This window comes from Colletotrichum scovillei (genome assembly GCF_011075155.1).
Source record: "Colletotrichum scovillei strain TJNH1 chromosome Unknown Contig00001, whole genome shotgun sequence".
NCBI lineage: Eukaryota > Fungi > Ascomycota > Sordariomycetes > Glomerellales > Glomerellaceae > Colletotrichum > Colletotrichum scovillei.
Window position 1 is genome coordinate 2,880,178 of NW_023336259.1, and position 17,273 is coordinate 2,897,450.

Here is a 17,273-nt window from a genome sequence, read left to right on the forward strand (position 1 = left end):
TTCCAGAAGACAAACTCTGTGTAACCAGTCTCGTCACAGCTATTGGGGGTCTTGAGGTATATAAGCCACCGATGCCTATGTGTGACGTTGTGATCATTCTCCTCATCAGCCGAGGGGTATCGATATCGGGCTCCAGAGCCCTATCAAGAGGTTGCACCATGATAGAAGTCGATACTGGGAGAACATAGTTGCTGGTCTGTATCCGAACCATTCCCTCACATAAGGTCAAGCTCGTATTTACATTATCAAACAGAAGTAGCCAAAATCAGTGCAAAAAGTTCGGAAGGTGATTCAAGAACCAACACCTAGGTAGAACATCTGAAGAAGTGTCGTTCTTCTATACGCTTGTATCTGACGGCGGCCAGGCCGGGGTCTGCACCGCATGCGTAGTGTACGGACACTTGTCAACTTGTGGAAGCAACTCCGATGGTCCATCTCGCTAGCTTCGATTATCGAATTGCTTATTCTGGGGGATTGAAAGCGCAGGCCTGCTATGCAGATAGATTATGTAATGCAGAATCTTCCGTCCTGTTTCGTCGAACTTTGATTCCCCCAAGTTCATTCAATAAGGTATGGATGGAAAGAGATGGGAAATGGTGGGCACGTGAGTCTGCGTGCCGCCCCAGCCTGCCCTGGCTTGTCAATTTTCCCAGTTGGCCGTGATTCGAGGTGGACGCGCCCGAATGTTAAAAAGCAAGCAGATTAACTGCATTGGCGAAGCGGGCATCACCTTGCCACTCCCACCACGACCGACACAGACAGCCATTGTGATTGGGCGTGTCTGGGGCCAGCGGTTTGCTCGCGGCTCCGGGCCATCCTTGCTGTGCCGGGGGAACCAGCCGCTGCACACTGGCTGCAAGATGCCCCTCCTGGCCCCCTCCCACTTCCAATCGTCTTGCTGGTGTCCACGAGGAAATGGGGAATGGGAATGCCCTGGTTCCGCTGGGCCTCGTGGCGCGTGTAAGGTCTGGTCTTTTGACGCATGGCGAAATGGCGAAACTTGATGATGGGCACCGGACGGACCGCCGGTGTGTTGTTCCTTCGGGGTGGGTACCAAAAGATAGGGATGCGTGATCACGGCCGTGACTGTCCGTTCGGTTGGCTACGCAATGGGTGAGCTTGGAGCCAAGCATGTCCTAGCGACGGAAGAAACGGGGAACTCGTCAGCATGGCTCGGCGACGGGCTATACTGGTCAACGGTAAGTCGTATGGCGGTGTTCTGGGCTGCCTTTGCACATCGTAAAGGTGTCGGATGTGTTGTGTGTTGTGGATCGTGGAGGTATGAGAGGGGTCGAAAGGGAAAGGAAGCCAAATGAGCCGGAAGCCGAAACAAAACAAGACCCGTCCGCTTTCCCGCTGTTGGAATCTCATGGTAAATTCTGATGATGTGGCCGAGACAGGAATTCGGGATGGTGTCAGATCGTGAAGAACGTCTTCTTCGTATCAGTGACTTCATTCGCCATCTGCTACTCGCAGCAGTGAACTCTAACCACATTTCCCACGGGTCCGGATGGTAAGGTAGTAAAGATTGCAGTGTGTATGACTATGATGCGTGTCCATCTGCATCGCAAGTTCCAATATCGCGTCTTTTAAGGGACCTGCCCTACTGGGATAGATCTAGCAAGTCCCGTCTGGTTGAGGTGAGATTTGCCGTTGTGGTAAGGGCGGATAGGTAGGAAGGAGGGAGGGAGGCCCCGGCCTGGGCCTGCCTTCCCATTCCATTTCGTTGCCTTCCAGATTGATCACTCGCAGCACTCGCATCATTTGCGCCGTTCAGCGGCATCTATTGCCTCCCGTCAGGTTGAATCCGCACTTGACTTTTTATTTTTATTTATTTTTTAGCCTCTCTAATGTACTCCGTAGGAAGGCACTTACTGCAGTTTGAAGAGAGATCAACCGGGAGTCCTTCTGTGCCTCCACATAGATACTTTAGCTTCAAGGCGCCTCTTCCTGGCCTTTGTGTGTTTCGTTGTAGACCGAGAAGCGGTTCTTTATCCTATGTTGCCTGTCCCTTTCAAACTGCGCCTCATCAAGCAAAGTTATCGGGCCCTTCTCTAGCCTTAGCTACTACCTACTACCTTACCTGCGGATGCAAAACTATTGTATAACCAAACTCTTCGCTCCTGCTTGACTTTTAGATTGTACCACCTTACCTCCACCGTCACCATCTATCATCCATTATCCATTGCTTTTCGTGTTGTTTCTCGGTGTAGAGATCAGCAGCAGCAGCACTGGGTCCCAAAGCAAATCCCGCCCGGCCGGATCCAACGAGTACGCAACCACCTTTGGCGCGCTCTGAACCTTGGTCTGATCATCATCTCCAAGGTGCCGCACCTTGCCTTGAGCACAGAAAGCCACGGCGACTTCAACCAACAGGAACAGGAACGGGTTCACGGACGCTGCCGTCCCTTGCATTGGGCGTTCCGCATCGTCAGCTTCGCTTTCGTCACACGGTCCCCGTATCAGCAAGCCCCCTTCCTTATTTGGGCCTTCTTCCATTCCTTCCTACTGCTTGACCTCACCTTATTGTCAGGTTTCCTAGGACACAGGTCTCACGGCTTCAGCTCCAGCCAGTAATCGTCTGCTGTCGCCTTAGGCTTCACCTCACCTCGCTCATCCCATCCATCAGTTGCACCTCGACCAGACCACCACCATCTCGCGGCCCCTTCCTTCCGTCCCAACTCGAAACCCCCCAAGCTTGCGGCCCCTTCCTGCCACCTTCTAGTTCCGTGCGCCTTCACGGCTCACCTTTGCTTCTTCTTCTTTTTCCTTGTTATTCATCCCTGCGGATCGCACACTGCTCGACCCTGCCTCAGGAAGGAAACAACACCAAGACAGGTCTCTCTCTGCCTCGTATTGCATATTTGCTCGACCGACGACGACGACGATTCGACGTCAATTGGATCAGACTTTAGACTTTCGGCCTTCACAGTACGGACTTCTCCTCCCCTCCCCCTTACAACCACATCAAACACCCGTCAGCAACTTACCACCAGCCCACGACTGCCCAGTCGGCCTCACATTGACCAAATCCACCAAACTAACCTCGAGGTCTGCATCTCATTAGATAGCTTCTCGGGCCAGACCACAAGCAAGCTACCGCAAAGAGGTCTGCGCATACCTTACGCAGCGCAGCGCAGGTGCAGGTGCATCGGCACAGCGGTACAGCGGACGGCAGAAGGCTTCCATTTGGGATCGCCTCACCACCATCGACTCCAGCTTCGTCTGACCCGTCCTACTCCATCATCCGTCCACTAAAGTCCCCAGCGTCGTCTATGCGCCCTACCTCTACGTCGCAATGACCCAATAGCGGCCCTTTACGCCAATTCTGTGTCCCCCCAATCACATCCCACAACACTGCCTTGAGCACAACCTCGCACCTCAGCTTCCATTGCTTCCCCCGAGCTAACAACGACCCTTTTTCAACAACTCGCCACTTTTTTTCTTACGCTGTCGGCAGTCAGCTCTTCAGCCCGACGACACCAGTAACCACACCGAGTGGCCGGCCCAGGAGAGTCCGACACGAGAACGACTAGGAGACCTCATCTTCGTGGGAAAGAAACGTCAACCACAACTTTTTGCCCTCGACATATTGACAAGAAAAACAACCTTTTTGGGGGCCATCGTCAACACGTCCAACTTTTGCTCCTTCCTGTCTTTCCACCCCGGTCCGCAATCATCTCCCATTCACCACCCTCGCCCTTCTCTCCTCCAATCCGACTTCTCCTCACCATCTTATCCGCCCACCACGGTCACCACCTGATACCTACCTGGTCCCAGCTGCCGAACAACTGACAATCCCTGGCTACTGCCACTCTTTTTTTCGCTTCGCCAGCAGCACGTCTCCACCCCCCTTGTCGTCGTCGCACCCAAGTCAAGTCCAGCCCAGACCAGGCTGCCCAGCCAGCGAACTCATCTCCTATGTATTGATCCCGTTACAACTCATTCTCTTCAGCAAACGCCACCCGCATCTGTCGCGGCGCCTGGCATCGTCGACATCATGGCTCTCCAGAAGCCAGAAGTTGGCGATACCCTCTTGGTCATACGTAAGTTCATATTCCACTCATCCGCTAACAACGCCTGAGCCCACTCGCCCGCCTTGTCCCGCTCCCCGTCACTCGTATTCGCTCGCGTCATGCAGCATCTTCGTCTCCCCGCCCTTGACAGTGCCGGACCGGGTCTCTCCGCTGTGATATTCCATCTGACGTCTTTCTCTTCTTGCAGATGACTTTATTGCTCGTAGCTCTGACGAATTGAGCCTGACCAAGGGCGACCGAGTTGAGTTAATAGAACGAGATGACGAGTTTGGAGATGGATGGTTTCTGGGCAAGCACCTCGTCAACGGAAACAGCGGCCTGTTTCCCGAAGGTTCGTCTACATGGCACCCAACCTATGCAAACAACAAGAAGCTCATCATCCATGGTTCAGTCTATACCAGGCCAGCTCCGAAGACAGCACCCGCGAACAACTTCTCGAAACCACTAGCAACGCTGCCCGAAGTGGTGAACGAATCCAAACAAACAAACCCTCCCGACCCGACCGACGACAAGATTACCACCCCCGCCGCTCCACCCACTCCCACGCCACCGCCCGAGTCTCCGGCCCCCGTTACTCTACCTCTCAACAACATCAAGCAGGAAACCGCTCCAATCGAGAATGCGCCGCCAGCCGTGAGTGCGCCGCCCTCCGCGGCCCTCGGCCGTATCAACACGAACCAGGATCATGTACTCAGCGAAACCCTCAACGTTATCGACGAGCATATCACCGACTTGCGCTCTACGCCTAGCAACGGCGCAATGCGTGCCCCTCCCACCGACTCTGGTAGTGAATACAGTGCTCAGCTCGATCATCGAATGTCCTACATCCATGGCGAAGAAACGGACGAAGAAGAGGAGGGCATGCATAGTCGATCCGAGGTGGAGGCATGGACGCCGGACCAAGTTGCCGAGTATCTATTCACAGTCGGCGTTGAGAAATCGCACTGCGAAGTATTCCGCGACCAAGAGATTACCGGTGAAGTCTTGCTGGGTATGGACCAGAGTTCCCTCTTCATCAAGGCATTCGAATTGGGTTCTGTTGGTAGGAGACTCAAAACGTGGCAGAAAATCAAGTCTCTGCAAGACGAGTGTAACAACCTAGGCATTACGACGAGAAGGACGACACAGACATACGGCAGTGATGTGGGCTCGGAAGATGCGAAGCGGTCTAGAAGCCGGGCCGACACCCTGACCAGCTCAATGCCCAGGATGACACCGGTTGACGACAGAGCCATGTCGTTTTCAAGCAAGCGCCTTTCCTTTTCGCAAACGCCGAAGTTGGATACGGCATCAATTGTGTCGCCAGTCTCCCCGATTGTCGACAGTCCCACCCGTCCATCTCACATGAAACGACCTTCGGCTGCGTCCGTTAGAGACTTGCACCACTCTCGCAGGCACTCGTCGTCCACAGACTTCCGTTTGACGGGACAACCTATGGCCAGCACCGTGACACCGAAGCTGGCCACGAGTGGAACGTTTCCCCAGACCGATGGCGCTCATAAGAAGCAACCGTCATTCGACAGGAACTGGACCCTTGGCAGCGCCTCAAGCCGACCACTTTCTTCTACCGGGCTTCAAGACGTCATGCAACAGTCTGGTCTACACGCTCCTGAGTCCGCCATCGATACCGACCGCGGTTACTTTAGCGGCACTGAAGTCGACGGCCGACGCCGCAACGTGCTTAGGAAGCGCGATAGCACCGCCAGCCACGGCCGAAAGAACAGCTACGCTGAGGAGCAACGGGTGCGTAGTGCTACCGCTATTTCGAGGCACTCAAGATTCGGAAGCGTCGACTCGAACCGTGACAGCGTGGCCTCCCCCGCCGCGCAAAAATACTACGGCATGCAGTCCACCGCCCACAGAAGAACTGCCTCAACAAGTACCACTCAGTCTGCGCGGCCCGTACCTCCCGTCAAGGACGTTGGAGCTCCCAGCGTCACAAAACTTGAAGGCAAGACTCGTGCCTCTCCGGTGCCCGAGTCTCCTGCGGCCCGTCAGGGAATTCACGCTGAGTGGCTTTCCGCTGTTGTGAAGCCCTCGATGAAGGTGGCCGGCTTGCGCGCAATTTCGGATTCAGTCTCGAGCGATCGCAACAAGGTGGCTTCGCCAATTGACCCATCTCTGAAGGACTCGCCCTTGCCCTCGCCCGCTAGAACCGGATCGAGTACTCCCTCTGCGGGGCCCAGTTTCGAGCTCGATTCCCCTGATACCGCAAAGAGCCCCAGCACTGCCACCACCGTAGCGAGCAAGGGCAGCAGGAAGAAGGGCAAGAAGGAGACGAGTGCTTACCAACGAGGACTATTGAAGATCAGCCCCGCTGAAGCCGTCAAAGATGCCGACTACAGCGGGTGGATGAGAAAGAAGAGCTCCAACCTCATGACCACATGGAAGCCTCGATTGTTTGTGCTCAAGGGACGCCGACTTTCATACTATTACTCGGAGAATGACGATCAAGAAAAGGGACTCATTGATATCTCTTTCCACCGTGTTCTTCCAGCCGACAATGAACAGCTGACCGGACTCCACGCCAAGCTCACCGGTGCAGGTGCTACCACCGGCCACGACGCCAACGCCTCTGGCGAAAAGGGAGATGATACCATGTTCATTTTTAAGCTTGTTCCACCACGCGCAGGCCTGTCCCGCGCCGTGAACTTCACCAAGCCGACTGTTCACTACTTTGCAGTCCCCAATCTCAAGTCAGGAAGACTGTGGATGGCAGCCCTCATGAAGGCCACCATTGACCGAGATGATACCCAGGCGATAACAACGACGTATCAACAAAAGACCATTTCCCTCGCCAAGGCAAGACAGCAGCGACACCGCCCTCCTGCGCTGATGAACCTCGAAGAAGCTCAAGAAGACGAGAGAAGACGAGCACTCGAGGCGAAGAAGAACGCAGACTCCCTCGGAATCACCTTTGGAGAGACCGACAGCGGGGTATCCGGCATGGAGAAGCCAAACTTCCCCAAGGTGGAGAGTGCTGACCCTCGGAAGTTGGCTTTTGAATCGGAGAACAATGGCACAGCCGGGGCACCGCCACAGAGTGCTTAGAGGTGGAACCCTTTTGAACGTGTTTGCGGCACTTAATCAGTTCCCCTTTCTTCCTTCCTTTCTTGTACGATGGGACCTTTCTATATATACCTTTGTCATGTATGAGGGACACGAATTCCGCATAGGGGCGGCGTATCTGGGATTGCTTGAGAGCCAGAAGATCCAGCAAGGAAGGGCGATGGACCTGGACATACGAGCGAATAATTTTCACAAGAGTGATTCCCTTTGTTTCCTTTTTCATTTTTTTTACTCTCTTTCTTCCTATGGCTGTCGAGTCGCCCTGTAGAGAGGGCATAGACTCTGTTGGCAGCACAGCAACCGATGCTGTACATACACAGGAGAAGAAAGAGGTCCTTTAACGCGCACTAGAGGCTACGTTGATGAATGGAGTCGGCACAATGGCCTTTGTCACCCGACAGGGGCTGAGATGCCATGGATAGGGGGATGATACCTAATTAAAACAATTTTCTGAACTTCTGATGCCTCTATGTTTGTGTGTGCGTGTCTACAGGATTCTATCTGACAAAATAAGTGGAAGAGAGAGTGATTTGTTGCCGCAGGCTGCTTACACTGAAATCGGACTAGGAGATGAAGTATCTGGCATCTCAAGATTGTCGGAAGAGCAAGGACGGGCAGGTGGGTGTAAGCAGCCTCAAGGACAGAGGAAGGAAGGACGCGAGGACCTGATAGAAGGAAGGGTCTGCCGAAAGGAGATAGGCAGGGCGGAGCGGAAGGTCCACGGGTATTGGTAGCCTAACGGATGGAAGAGGGAGGCTGCATGGGTTCTATCACAATAGGCCAACATAGTTGTACTTGCAGGTTCATCATTGCTAGTTACACGTCACGCGAGGGGGAAACGGAGCTACAAGCCCCGGTATCTCGATCCAAATTTGGTCGATTCTGTTGACTATCTACTTTGGTCGGCTAGGCTAGAACTCTCTGATGCAAGAGGAGACCAATCAAGAATGAAAGTGTTCACGAGAACATCTTCCCCTTATCCCACCATATTCCCATCCTGTCCGATTCCTCCTTTCCTCAAAACTCATTTCGCCACACCTTGCCCTGAAATCAAATCCGGGGTATTCTCAAACATGCAAAAAGACGGTTGCGAGATGCGAGCTGCCCATTGCAAAAAAGGGAGTTAGACTTTGAGGCCTTTTCTCGAGAGAATAGGATATCTCTAGAGTCATATTCTGAACAAGAACGAGTAGAGCTGCAAAATCCTGGAAGGAGTCGAGAGCAAGCCAGATTCTTCTGCGAAGAAGCAAATGAAAACTTTGCCTGTCTTGATCTCTTTTCCCCAGATAGTAACTCCTCGCTCGAGGGGAAGAGTGGTAAGTCGAAGAAGTGACTATCCAGTTCCTGTAATCCAACACATTGTCGTTTTTTTTTTTTCAGGGTTTTTTGTTGATTTTGTAATTTTTTTTTGGGTGCTTGTGTACTGAAGCCATCTCGCGACGTGGTATCCAGGCGGGTTGATCTCAAGAACAGTTCCAAGACAATGAAATGCCGAGAGATTCCATACCAAGTTTCCGTTCGACGACGATGCTTCCATGATGGTTACTCTGAGCATATCGGCGTTTCTGCTTTTTTTGTTATTTTCTCGGTTTTTCGTTGATTGTCGCAAGCAAAACAAGCAGTAGCATTTCGGAAAGCAGCAAAGAAAAAGACGTCTCGGATCGTTTCGTAAATCGTTTCATTCGTGCTTCTCTTCGTCTTCGTATCGTCATGCTTCATCATCATTCATTCGCTCAGAACCAGTCAGCGTCATAGCCAGGAGCAGGGCTGTCGGGAGCAGGCGCGGGGGGCGCAGTCGCAGCGCGACGGAAGCGACGAGGGGTGCGGAGGCTCTGGATGGCAGCAGGAGCCTGAGCCTGGGTATAGGCTTGAGCAGGAGCAAAAGCGTCGCTGTAGCCGCCGTGAATGCTGGAGACGCTGCTATCTCCGCCGATGCTGCCAGCTGGAGTGACCTGACCGGGAACAGACGGAGCAGGGCGGGAGGGGCAAGGGGGCGCCACGGTTCCGGGCTCGGGGCCGGGAGGGTTGGGGTAGCCGGCGGGAGGAGCAGGGTAGTCTGCTTCGGTCATGCCGAAGTGCTCAAGGACCTCAAGGCGCTGGCCGCGGGTGAGGGGGACAGGGTCCATGTCGTCGGGAAGAATATTATAGCCCGTCTTCTTGAAGGCGTAGCCGTGGGAGAGGGCCTCCTCGTGGTAGTTGGGATCATTCCAGGGTTCGTCCTTGTACTGGCTCTCCTTCTCCCCCTGGTTCTTCTCGCCAGTGGAGGCGGTGGAGTTGTAGCTCGAGGCATAGCTGGAGCCCGCCGCGGTGGCGGCGGCGGCAGGGCCGGAGGTGGTGTAATAGCTGTTATTTTCCTCCGCGAAGAAGTCATCCAGATCTGCCATCTGCTGGGACATGGTCGCGGGAACAACAGAGGTGGCAGGCGTGGGCGGGAGGGCCGTGGCGCCGGCGAGGCGGACAGCAGGACGCTGCAGGGAAGGGTTGACAGTCACGGTCTGACGAGTGATTTTGTCCGAGGCAGCAGCGGGAGCCGGGGCAGTCGGGGCACGGCTGGTGGACGAGGACGCAGATGGGACACCATTAAGGATGGCAAGAGCCGTCTCGAGATCGCGCGCCTTCTTCCCGGGAGACTGCTGAACAAAACGGTTGAACTCGTCCTGGATGACGGTCTTGTACTCCTCAGGCGTGAAGCTCCGGTGGGCACCAGTCTCGTCATCGACCGGGGGCTTTGGGAGCGGCGCCATCTTGCGAGTGAAGCCCGTCAGGCACTTGGTGTTATTCAAAAGAGTCCTAGGGGAGCTACTGCTGCTAGACGTGGTGGTCTGAGTCTGAGCCGGAGTCTTGTCCGACTTCTTCTTCTTCTTGGTGGCCTCCTCGTCATCACTGTCGACAAAGTCGTACTTGCTGCTCTTAGGTCTCTTGGGCCAGCTGAAGTTGCGAGCGCTACCGCTACTTCTCGGACCGCCGCTCTGAGTGGAAGAGCCGCTCGTGGTTCTGTTCAGGAACGGGTTGTTGCCGTTGTAGGCCTGAGTGAAGGAGGTGGACTCTCCAGCCACCATGCGGTACCTGCTGGAATTTGACGAGCGAGGAGCATCGAAGACGGAGGGAGTCTTGCTCTGGGCCTGCGAGGCGTCCTTGGCGCTGGCCTTGTCGTTGTCGACCGCAGGCTGCTTGGCGCGAGAGGGGATGCGAAGCGGAGCAGGCTTCATGGTGTGAGACGCAATCGAGCGGTCGGCGTAGGCCTCCTCGTCGAAGGCGGCAGGAGCCTGCTTGTTCTTGCCCTTTCCAAAACCGGGGACGATGTCCTCCTTCTTGATATCAGTCGAGAAAGTGTCGCGAATCGGCTTGGTATTTTCGAGGTGAACAATTTCACCACGGGCGTGAGCGGCATTGACACGCTCGTACGCACGACGATTGATCTCATCTCGCTCCTGCTGAGCAGCAGAGACCTTGGCAGCCTTGACGTCGTCGGTATCGGATAATTCATCGTCGGAGACATGAAGTGAGGTTCGAACGTTGCTCTAGAACGCATCGACCTCCTTCGGGTCTCTCTGGATGAAGGTGTAAGACTCGTCGCTTTCCACGGTTTTCTGGGAACGGTTATCCATGGCAATCGGCTTGCCTGCGATGGTCTTTCCCCCGGACTGAGTGAAGGAAGGTGGAGGAGCGGGTCCGTAGACGGGCTTATCGGTAGGCTTGTCTGTAACTTGAGCCTGAGCCTCGTCGAAGGCCTTGAGATAAGCCTGGGCCTTTGCCTGATACTCTGGCGTGAGGTACTTGTTCAAGTGGAACGGATCGCCGTTGGACGAGCCAGTGCTTGAGTCATCGTCATCCGAAGAAGAAGAATCATCATCGGTAGAGGCCTCCTTCGTCTGGCTTTTGCTCTCCGCGGCTTGACCATCGGTGGTGGCCGTCTGGGTCTCGTGGGTCACAGGCTGAGAAGGAGCTTCAAGAAGCGAATCGTCATCAGAGTGGGCGTCGTCGGTGTACTCACTGCCAGAGTCGGCAGGATCGTGAAGGTCGGAGGGCTTCTTGGCAGTACCAAGAGCGCGCCAGTAGTCAATCTTTGCGTAGATCTCTGGATACTTCTCGCGAAGCGAAGCCTCCTTGGTGGTGTGCTCTTCAAGGGTGGGCGGAGTGACAGCCTGAGGGGCAGTAGCGACGGGAATCTCACCCTTGCGAGCCTTTTGGGCTTTCTTGTCGGCCTTCTTCTGGGCCTTTTGCTCGGCTCTGCGTTCGGCACGGGTGGACTTCTTGGTCTCTTCGTTCAGAACGCCCTGCCTGGATGACTCTCCGAAAATTTCGTCGAGACGAGCGTTGGTAGCAGCGAAAGCAGCTTCCTGGGCGAGACGCTCTTCCTTGGCAGACGGGTGGCGCTTCTCAAAGGCCTCATTGAGCGAAGCCAACTTGTTCCACAGTTCAATCTTAGCAGCCTTCACCATGGAGACGCCCTCGTCTTCCTCGAGAGGAAGGACCTTGACCTTGGTGTGAATGTGCTTCGGAGCAACATAGTTGTCGAGAGAGCGCGCAAGGGACTCGTCATTGAAGTAGTTCTCCATCTTGAGAAGCTCCAGGTCGGCAATCTCTCGAGCGGACTTTTTCTTCTCGGGCTGAGAAGCATCACCAGTCGCGACAGAAGCAGCGGTGATATCAGTAGACTCATCAAACGACGCCTTGCCCTTGCCCTTGTCGGCAACGGGCGAAGAGGAGGGGGTGAGATCGAAATCTCCGTGGTCAGACATCTTGTCTGATTTCTCGGGTGTAGCGGTTGCTCCTTCGAATTTCGCGACCATTGCCTTGACCGAAGACGCGACGGATGTTTGACGATTGCGAGTACTCGATGGAGAAGGTAAGCCAGGTAAAACGTCTCGTTTTCGATGAATGATGCTCTGGCTTTCGGGAAGGGGAGGAGGGGATGATGAGGATTTTTGGTCGAATCCAGGAGTAGAATCGTCTTGACGAAAGAAGGAGGAAGCCTTGCGACCGAGATTGGCAGAAAAGCTGTCTGGGAATCGAGCCACTGGCCTCTTCCGGTCGAGGACGCTGGGCTCAAGGGACCCTCTAGGCTTCTGAGGGCCTGCCTCCCTCAATTCAAGCGGGTCAAAAGAATCCATCGTGAGATGAGCGGGGAGACCAGACGGGTAGGTCAGGTGATTCGAGTCCGGACGGAGTGATGTGCGTCAAAACTTCAGTCGAAGGAGAGGCGAAAGGCAAGATGGAAGCGGAATTTGACGTGAGCGGTTCGGAAGAATAAGCCGTTAAGCAGAACAAGGAGGAAATCTTCGTCAACAAAAGGAAGGAGTACGAGGTAAAGAAGATTCATGGAAGCCAGGCCATACACCAAGCCCACAAGATGAAAAATCAGGGGCGGAGTGAAGATGACTTCCATGAAAGAGAAGTTGGTGAGTGACTGGGGGATTCGAGATGTGTGATACTTGTGTGATCGCCGAGAGTGATGGACTGTGATGAGAGAAAATGCATTAACTTGGGCATAGTCGTTTTCCAAATATTGAGGGAAAGAGCACCTGTGCCTAGGTGGCAGGAAGTAAGAATTGGTACACCAATCTACCATCGTTGTCTTTGGTACATTCATCATATTCCAGACGATATTCCAGGTGAAATTTGCCCCATCTTTCAGGCTGGACACTTGACTTGGTGAGCACACCTCCTTTACAGATGCAATGAGTACTCTCAATGCATGCCTTGTGGCCTCGAATCATTGAGAAGTATGTAATACGCATAGAAGGCGAACATCCAGAGTCCCTTAGAACACATTTCAATGGTATATGATATGTTCTGTACTCGTAGAATCAAAAGCAATAAGCAATGATACTGACACTAGTCTCTATCAGAGAATATTTCTCGTGTTTTTCTCTCACAGCCTTCACTAGAAGCTGATTGCCTCATTTCTCCTCGTTACATGCTCGAAGTTGCTACCTTCCGTAGCTATCGCTGGGATAATGATATGTAGGACTCACTTCCACGAGCATTATAGAGATTGCTGATTAGCGTCAGGGAAACAACACCACAACAAATTGAAGCTGGAAGATTTCATGGATTGGGAATCGATGGCCACTTGGCTGGAGTCATTTTCGCTTTTTTACCTTGCGGTGTCAGACAGATGGTGTAAATGTCAATGAGAGAGACGTTCAACTTGAGATAATCTCGTGGACACCGGATTTCAGACTGTGTAAGATGCGAGAGCCTCATTCATCTCTCCATACCGCACGTATAACGAGCTTCGTAATCCTACACCAATATTTCGTGTCTTCAAGGTGGGCTGTTGGATGATGATCAAGTCTGGACGTTGGTGTTGTTGGTTCCTAGTCGTCCATGGCGCACAGACCACGCCGGCAGATCCACCTTCCCGGCCACGGCTTCCTCCGTGTCTTCTCAGGGTTCCACGTTGCTTGAAAGGCCCCCACATCAGTTAAGTGGTCAAGGGGAACACATCGCAGCTGCCCATCAATTGGCATCAATCATCAACGACAACCTCCCTCCGAACGAACGAACGAAACCGCCAAAATGGACCCCTACTCCGCCGAAGGCGAATTGATCAACATCCACAACTATTTCCACCAGGGCCAGTACCAGGAGGTCATTGATTACGATACTTCTGCCCTTTCCTCCGAGAATGAGCTTCCCGCCCGCGTTCTAGCTCTGCGAGCCCGCATCGCTCTTGGTCAAGCTGAAGATGTCATCGCCAACGTGCAGGGAGAGAAGGAGCCCGAACTGGTCGCCCTTGGAGCGCTCGCTGAGAGCGCACTTGGCAAGACGGATTCTGCCGTGAAGACGATCGAGAAGCTCGCCGCATCCGAGGGGGAGAACGCTACAGTCCAGATTGTTGGAGGTACAGTCCTGCAGGCTGCGGGCAAGCCAGAAGAGGCTCTTGCCTTGCTTTCACAGCACCAGGGAAGCTGTACGTTTGACTCCCATTAGTTGAAGGAATTGGCGCTGACCCAGGAGTCGCAGTGGACGCTGTTGCCCTCATTGTTCAGATCCACCTCCAACAGAACCGCAACGACCTCGCCCTCAAGGAGGTCACCGCCGCGAGACGATGGGCACAGGACAGTTTGCTGGTCAACTTGGCCGAGTCATGGGTTGGTCTGAGACAGGTACGATAACTACACCGCGAATGAAAGAACAAGACTAAGAAAGTATAGGGCGGAGACAAGTATCAGCAGGCTTTCTACGTGTTCGAGGAGCTTGCACAGGCGCCCGCAACGTCGTCCATTGCAACTCTCGTCTCTCAGGCCGTTGCTGAGCTGCACCTTGGACGTACAGAGGAGGCACAGGCAGCGCTGGACCAGGCTCTGGCCAAGGACGCAGGCTATGCCGAAGCTATTGCCAACCTTCTGGTGTTGACGGTGATTTCGGGCCAAGATCCCAAGGAGTTTACAGAGTAAGTTCCGATGCACGACCAAGGCGTCGAGTCGACCTGCTAACCACGTGGACACAGGAAATTGAAGGCGGCGGACCCCCATCACCAGTTCCTTGTGGACCTGGAGGAGAAGAGTGCGCTATTCGACAAGGCGGCGACTAAGTACAGCCCCAAGGTGTCTGCATAAGGTAGACGGCGTGTACTGCTGATGAGGCATAATGTTAGGCGTACGGTTTAGAGGAACTCAAATGGAGATACAACGGCTCGGAAAAGCGCAACGAGACCACTCGAATTACTACTTTCCACTTGAAGATACCCATCTGCTCGCCCTCGCTTGATCCGAAAGTCGGTTCCTTCTTTGCCAGATGCGCGCGACCCGCCAGTGATCGGCAGGGCTCGAAGGGTCTATGGTTTCGCCGAGACCGTCTGGCCAGCTGTTCGTTTCGGGCATGCATGAACAAACCCCCGGGTCATGATTGGACGGGACTGGACAGTCAGGACGGAGAGGGCCGGTTGACCGAAGCCGCCCGAGGTGACGGATCGGTGGCTTTACACATCGGCAGATTGACATCATGGCTTCCTATTCTTGATTAGCACCAAGCGCCAATAAGACGGCCGGGGCCCCATGTGCCTGACTCAGGGCTTTCTCCCAACTTTTAGAGTCAAAGAAGTACGAAAATCACAGGCAAACAACTGCTATTAGGGCTTACTGCCAGGATAGACCAATGGAACTTGCGCTTTGAACAGTTCTGACTGACGGAGCAGACTTTCCGGCAAGGATTGAGTTTGAGTAAGGTTATGATGAGCAGGACATCCGAAATACCACCAAAAAATGTTGCCACTATCTTTCGCATCGCACAGCATCGAATTTTGTCTCGCTTGTCTCGCCCGTCTAGCATTGTGGATCGAAGCCGGACGTGGAGGGGTAAAGCAAAGTGAGCACTCAGGGTCTTGCACGGACGCGCGGGGCTCAGAGAAGGTCGAGATTACAGATTGCGCGATGCATATGCTCAGTCACTACATCTCACTTCCGCAGACACATGCAGTGAGCGCCTTCAACGTCATCGGTTGCTGTAGCTTGACGATATCAGCCGTAACCTACCGGTCAAGGTCTGCTACCCTATGACGGCTTGCAAGGGGTTTGACGCCATGAAAAGTTGTCGATAAGGACTCTTTGTGAAGGATTGCAGGTTCCTACTGGTCTGGCTCACCTTGATGTGTACAGCGCAGGCCTCATTGTGTTCACCGCCAAAACGGACATGGGTCTTGATCGGCTAGAAAATGCTTCTCGCACAACTGCATGGCGAGGACTCGTCGAGACCTCAGTCAGCCGGAAACCAGACGAATGAGCAGACCGGGCCGCTACAGATGGGATAGATTCATTGGAGGGCAGCGAACATGGAGGGCACGTCTAGGCTCCGAGCATGGAGACTGGAGAAGGATGGAGGCTCCGCTCATTTGCCCCAGCATCCCCGACCTCGATTGTTTCGATCTCGTCCTCAAGGCTCAAGTCTCAAGCCCCTTTCACAATGCATATGCACATCTCCACGGGCCTTGGGCTAGACGAGCTGGAGTGTAGCAGCAACTTAGTAACGACTCGGGGGCCAAACGACCAAGGCACGTACACCGTGGCCAAGCTTGCCTGCATCGCGTCGCATCGCGTTACGACAAAAAGTCACTTGGCTAGCGCATCTCGTTGAAGGTTAAGCGCAGTTAAACTGCATGTCGGACGCGGACCAGGGCATATTAGAGCCCTTTTGGTGCTCTTCTCAGCAACTACGGAGTAAGGTACTTTACGCCTCAAGCAACGCGATAAAGAGCCCCACTGAGGGACGGAATGACATCACCGTGCAGGTAGCTCGAATTTGACCATTTTCCCATTAATTCCTCATGGTTTTCCCCCATCCGCCAACCAAATGCCACATGCCTCTGCTGTTGGCAAAGAAACGACTGTGGGCTCGTCACCATGTATCCTTGCACGCATCATGGAACGACGCAGTGCCGTCTGCCGCACCCTCAATGCAGCACATTCATCCTCTCTGGCATCTTCACGTCCCAACTTTCCTTACGTTTTCTGCTTTGCCTGGAACAGCTCGGCGCAGTGAATGTGGGGACGACGGGCTTCAGACTCCGCTCTCGGTGGCATATTTCCCTTTTCCCCCATGTCTACCTATGTACCGGTACTGATGCGGCCAGGCTTTTGACCGTGGTTCTTGGGGGCTGGAATGTTCTGTTTGGTGGCACCTTTCTCTGTTGATTTTTTTTTTTCTTTCCCATACTCTCTCACTTTTCGGACGGATGTATCATGTCGCCTCCCGATCCTTCCCCCCTGCTCAAGTGAACTGATGGGGCACGCTTCGCTGACCGAAGCATCGGATTCTGCAGCCATTATCGGCCATTCTAGTGGCTGTCTCGAACAGTCGGAAACGGTTTTATCTGTTCACTTTGTTTTTGACCTTTTCGAATGTCGGCTTTGGGAGGGCTGAAAGCCAATAAGGTGTGAACCAAGGACTGCCATTCCACTGGACTCGTTCCGGGTTCGTTGGAGAAATCTTTCTCCTGGCGATCATCAGAGGCTCTGCTAGACTCTGAGACCTGGTTGGAGCCCCCGAGTGGCTGTCTGCCACATCGCCCACAGCCATTTGTCAGATTGCACAGCCGGCCGCCTTCCGTTCCCCGTGAGAGGGTGTGGGAGCGTGGCAATAGGTACGGCAACCCATCCCGCAACTCTGAAAAAAGCCCAAGAGTCAGAGAGAGAAAGGGGGGTAAAGGAAACAGCCAGTCAT

The 17,273-nt window shown here is 54.0% G+C and overlaps 4 protein-coding genes across 4 annotated transcripts; 2 read left to right on the forward strand and 2 right to left on the reverse strand.

Annotated features, from left to right (window-relative positions):
• Positions 1 to 2,168: 2,168 nt before the first annotated feature.
• Positions 2,169 to 7,638, forward strand: HER10_EVM0001175 (SAM domain-containing protein). The gene is made up of 3 exons (XM_035482852.1): positions 2,169 to 4,046; positions 4,225 to 4,368; positions 4,429 to 7,638. Exons 1-3 carry the CDS (start codon positions 4,001 to 4,003, stop codon positions 7,086 to 7,088), a joined length of 2,850 nt encoding a protein of 949 aa, XP_035337960.1. The 5' UTR covers positions 2,169 to 4,000; the 3' UTR covers positions 7,089 to 7,638.
• Positions 7,639 to 8,839: 1,201 nt separating this feature from the next.
• On the reverse strand, positions 8,840 to 9,175 carry HER10_EVM0001003 (uncharacterized protein; the record flags this gene model as incomplete). The annotated part of the gene is made up of 1 exon (XM_035470767.1): positions 8,840 to 9,175. One exon carries the CDS (start codon positions 9,173 to 9,175, stop codon positions 8,840 to 8,842), a length of 336 nt encoding a protein of 111 aa, XP_035337946.1.
• Positions 9,176 to 10,627: 1,452 nt separating this feature from the next.
• On the reverse strand, positions 10,628 to 11,899 carry HER10_EVM0007098 (uncharacterized protein; the record flags this gene model as incomplete). Its single annotated transcript, XM_035476664.1, has 1 exon — positions 10,628 to 11,899. The coding sequence occupies one exon, from the start codon at positions 11,897 to 11,899 to the stop codon at positions 10,628 to 10,630; it is 1,272 nt and encodes a 423-aa protein (XP_035338524.1).
• Positions 11,900 to 13,569: 1,670 nt separating this feature from the next.
• Positions 13,570 to 15,308, forward strand: HER10_EVM0012663 (coatomer epsilon subunit). The gene is made up of 4 exons (XM_035482053.1): positions 13,570 to 14,025; positions 14,079 to 14,221; positions 14,270 to 14,508; positions 14,566 to 15,308. The coding sequence occupies exons 1-4, from the start codon at positions 13,632 to 13,634 to the stop codon at positions 14,672 to 14,674; spliced, it is 885 nt and encodes a 294-aa protein (XP_035339027.1). The 5' UTR covers positions 13,570 to 13,631; the 3' UTR covers positions 14,675 to 15,308.
• The last annotated feature ends 1,965 nt before the right edge of the window (positions 15,309 to 17,273 follow it).

Bases quoted from the DNA above. Each gene is read 5' to 3' on its own strand.
- HER10_EVM0001175 (XM_035482852.1), top strand. From the start codon at position 4,001: ATGGCTCTCCAGAAGCCAGAAGTTGGCGATACCCTCTTGGTCATAC. The intron at 4,047-4,224 runs GTAAGTTCATAT...CTCTTCTTGCAG, and splicing joins CGATACCCTCTTGGTCATAC to ATGACTTTATTGCTCGTAGC. The intron at 4,369-4,428 runs GTTCGTCTACAT...TCCATGGTTCAG, and splicing joins CAGCGGCCTGTTTCCCGAAG to TCTATACCAGGCCAGCTCCG.
- HER10_EVM0012663 (XM_035482053.1), top strand. From the start codon at position 13,632: ATGGACCCCTACTCCGCCGAAGGCGAATTGATCAACATCCACAACTAT. The intron at 14,026-14,078 runs GTACGTTTGACT...CAGGAGTCGCAG, and splicing joins TTCACAGCACCAGGGAAGCT to TGGACGCTGTTGCCCTCATT. The intron at 14,509-14,565 runs GTAAGTTCCGAT...ACGTGGACACAG, and splicing joins GATCCCAAGGAGTTTACAGA to GAAATTGAAGGCGGCGGACC.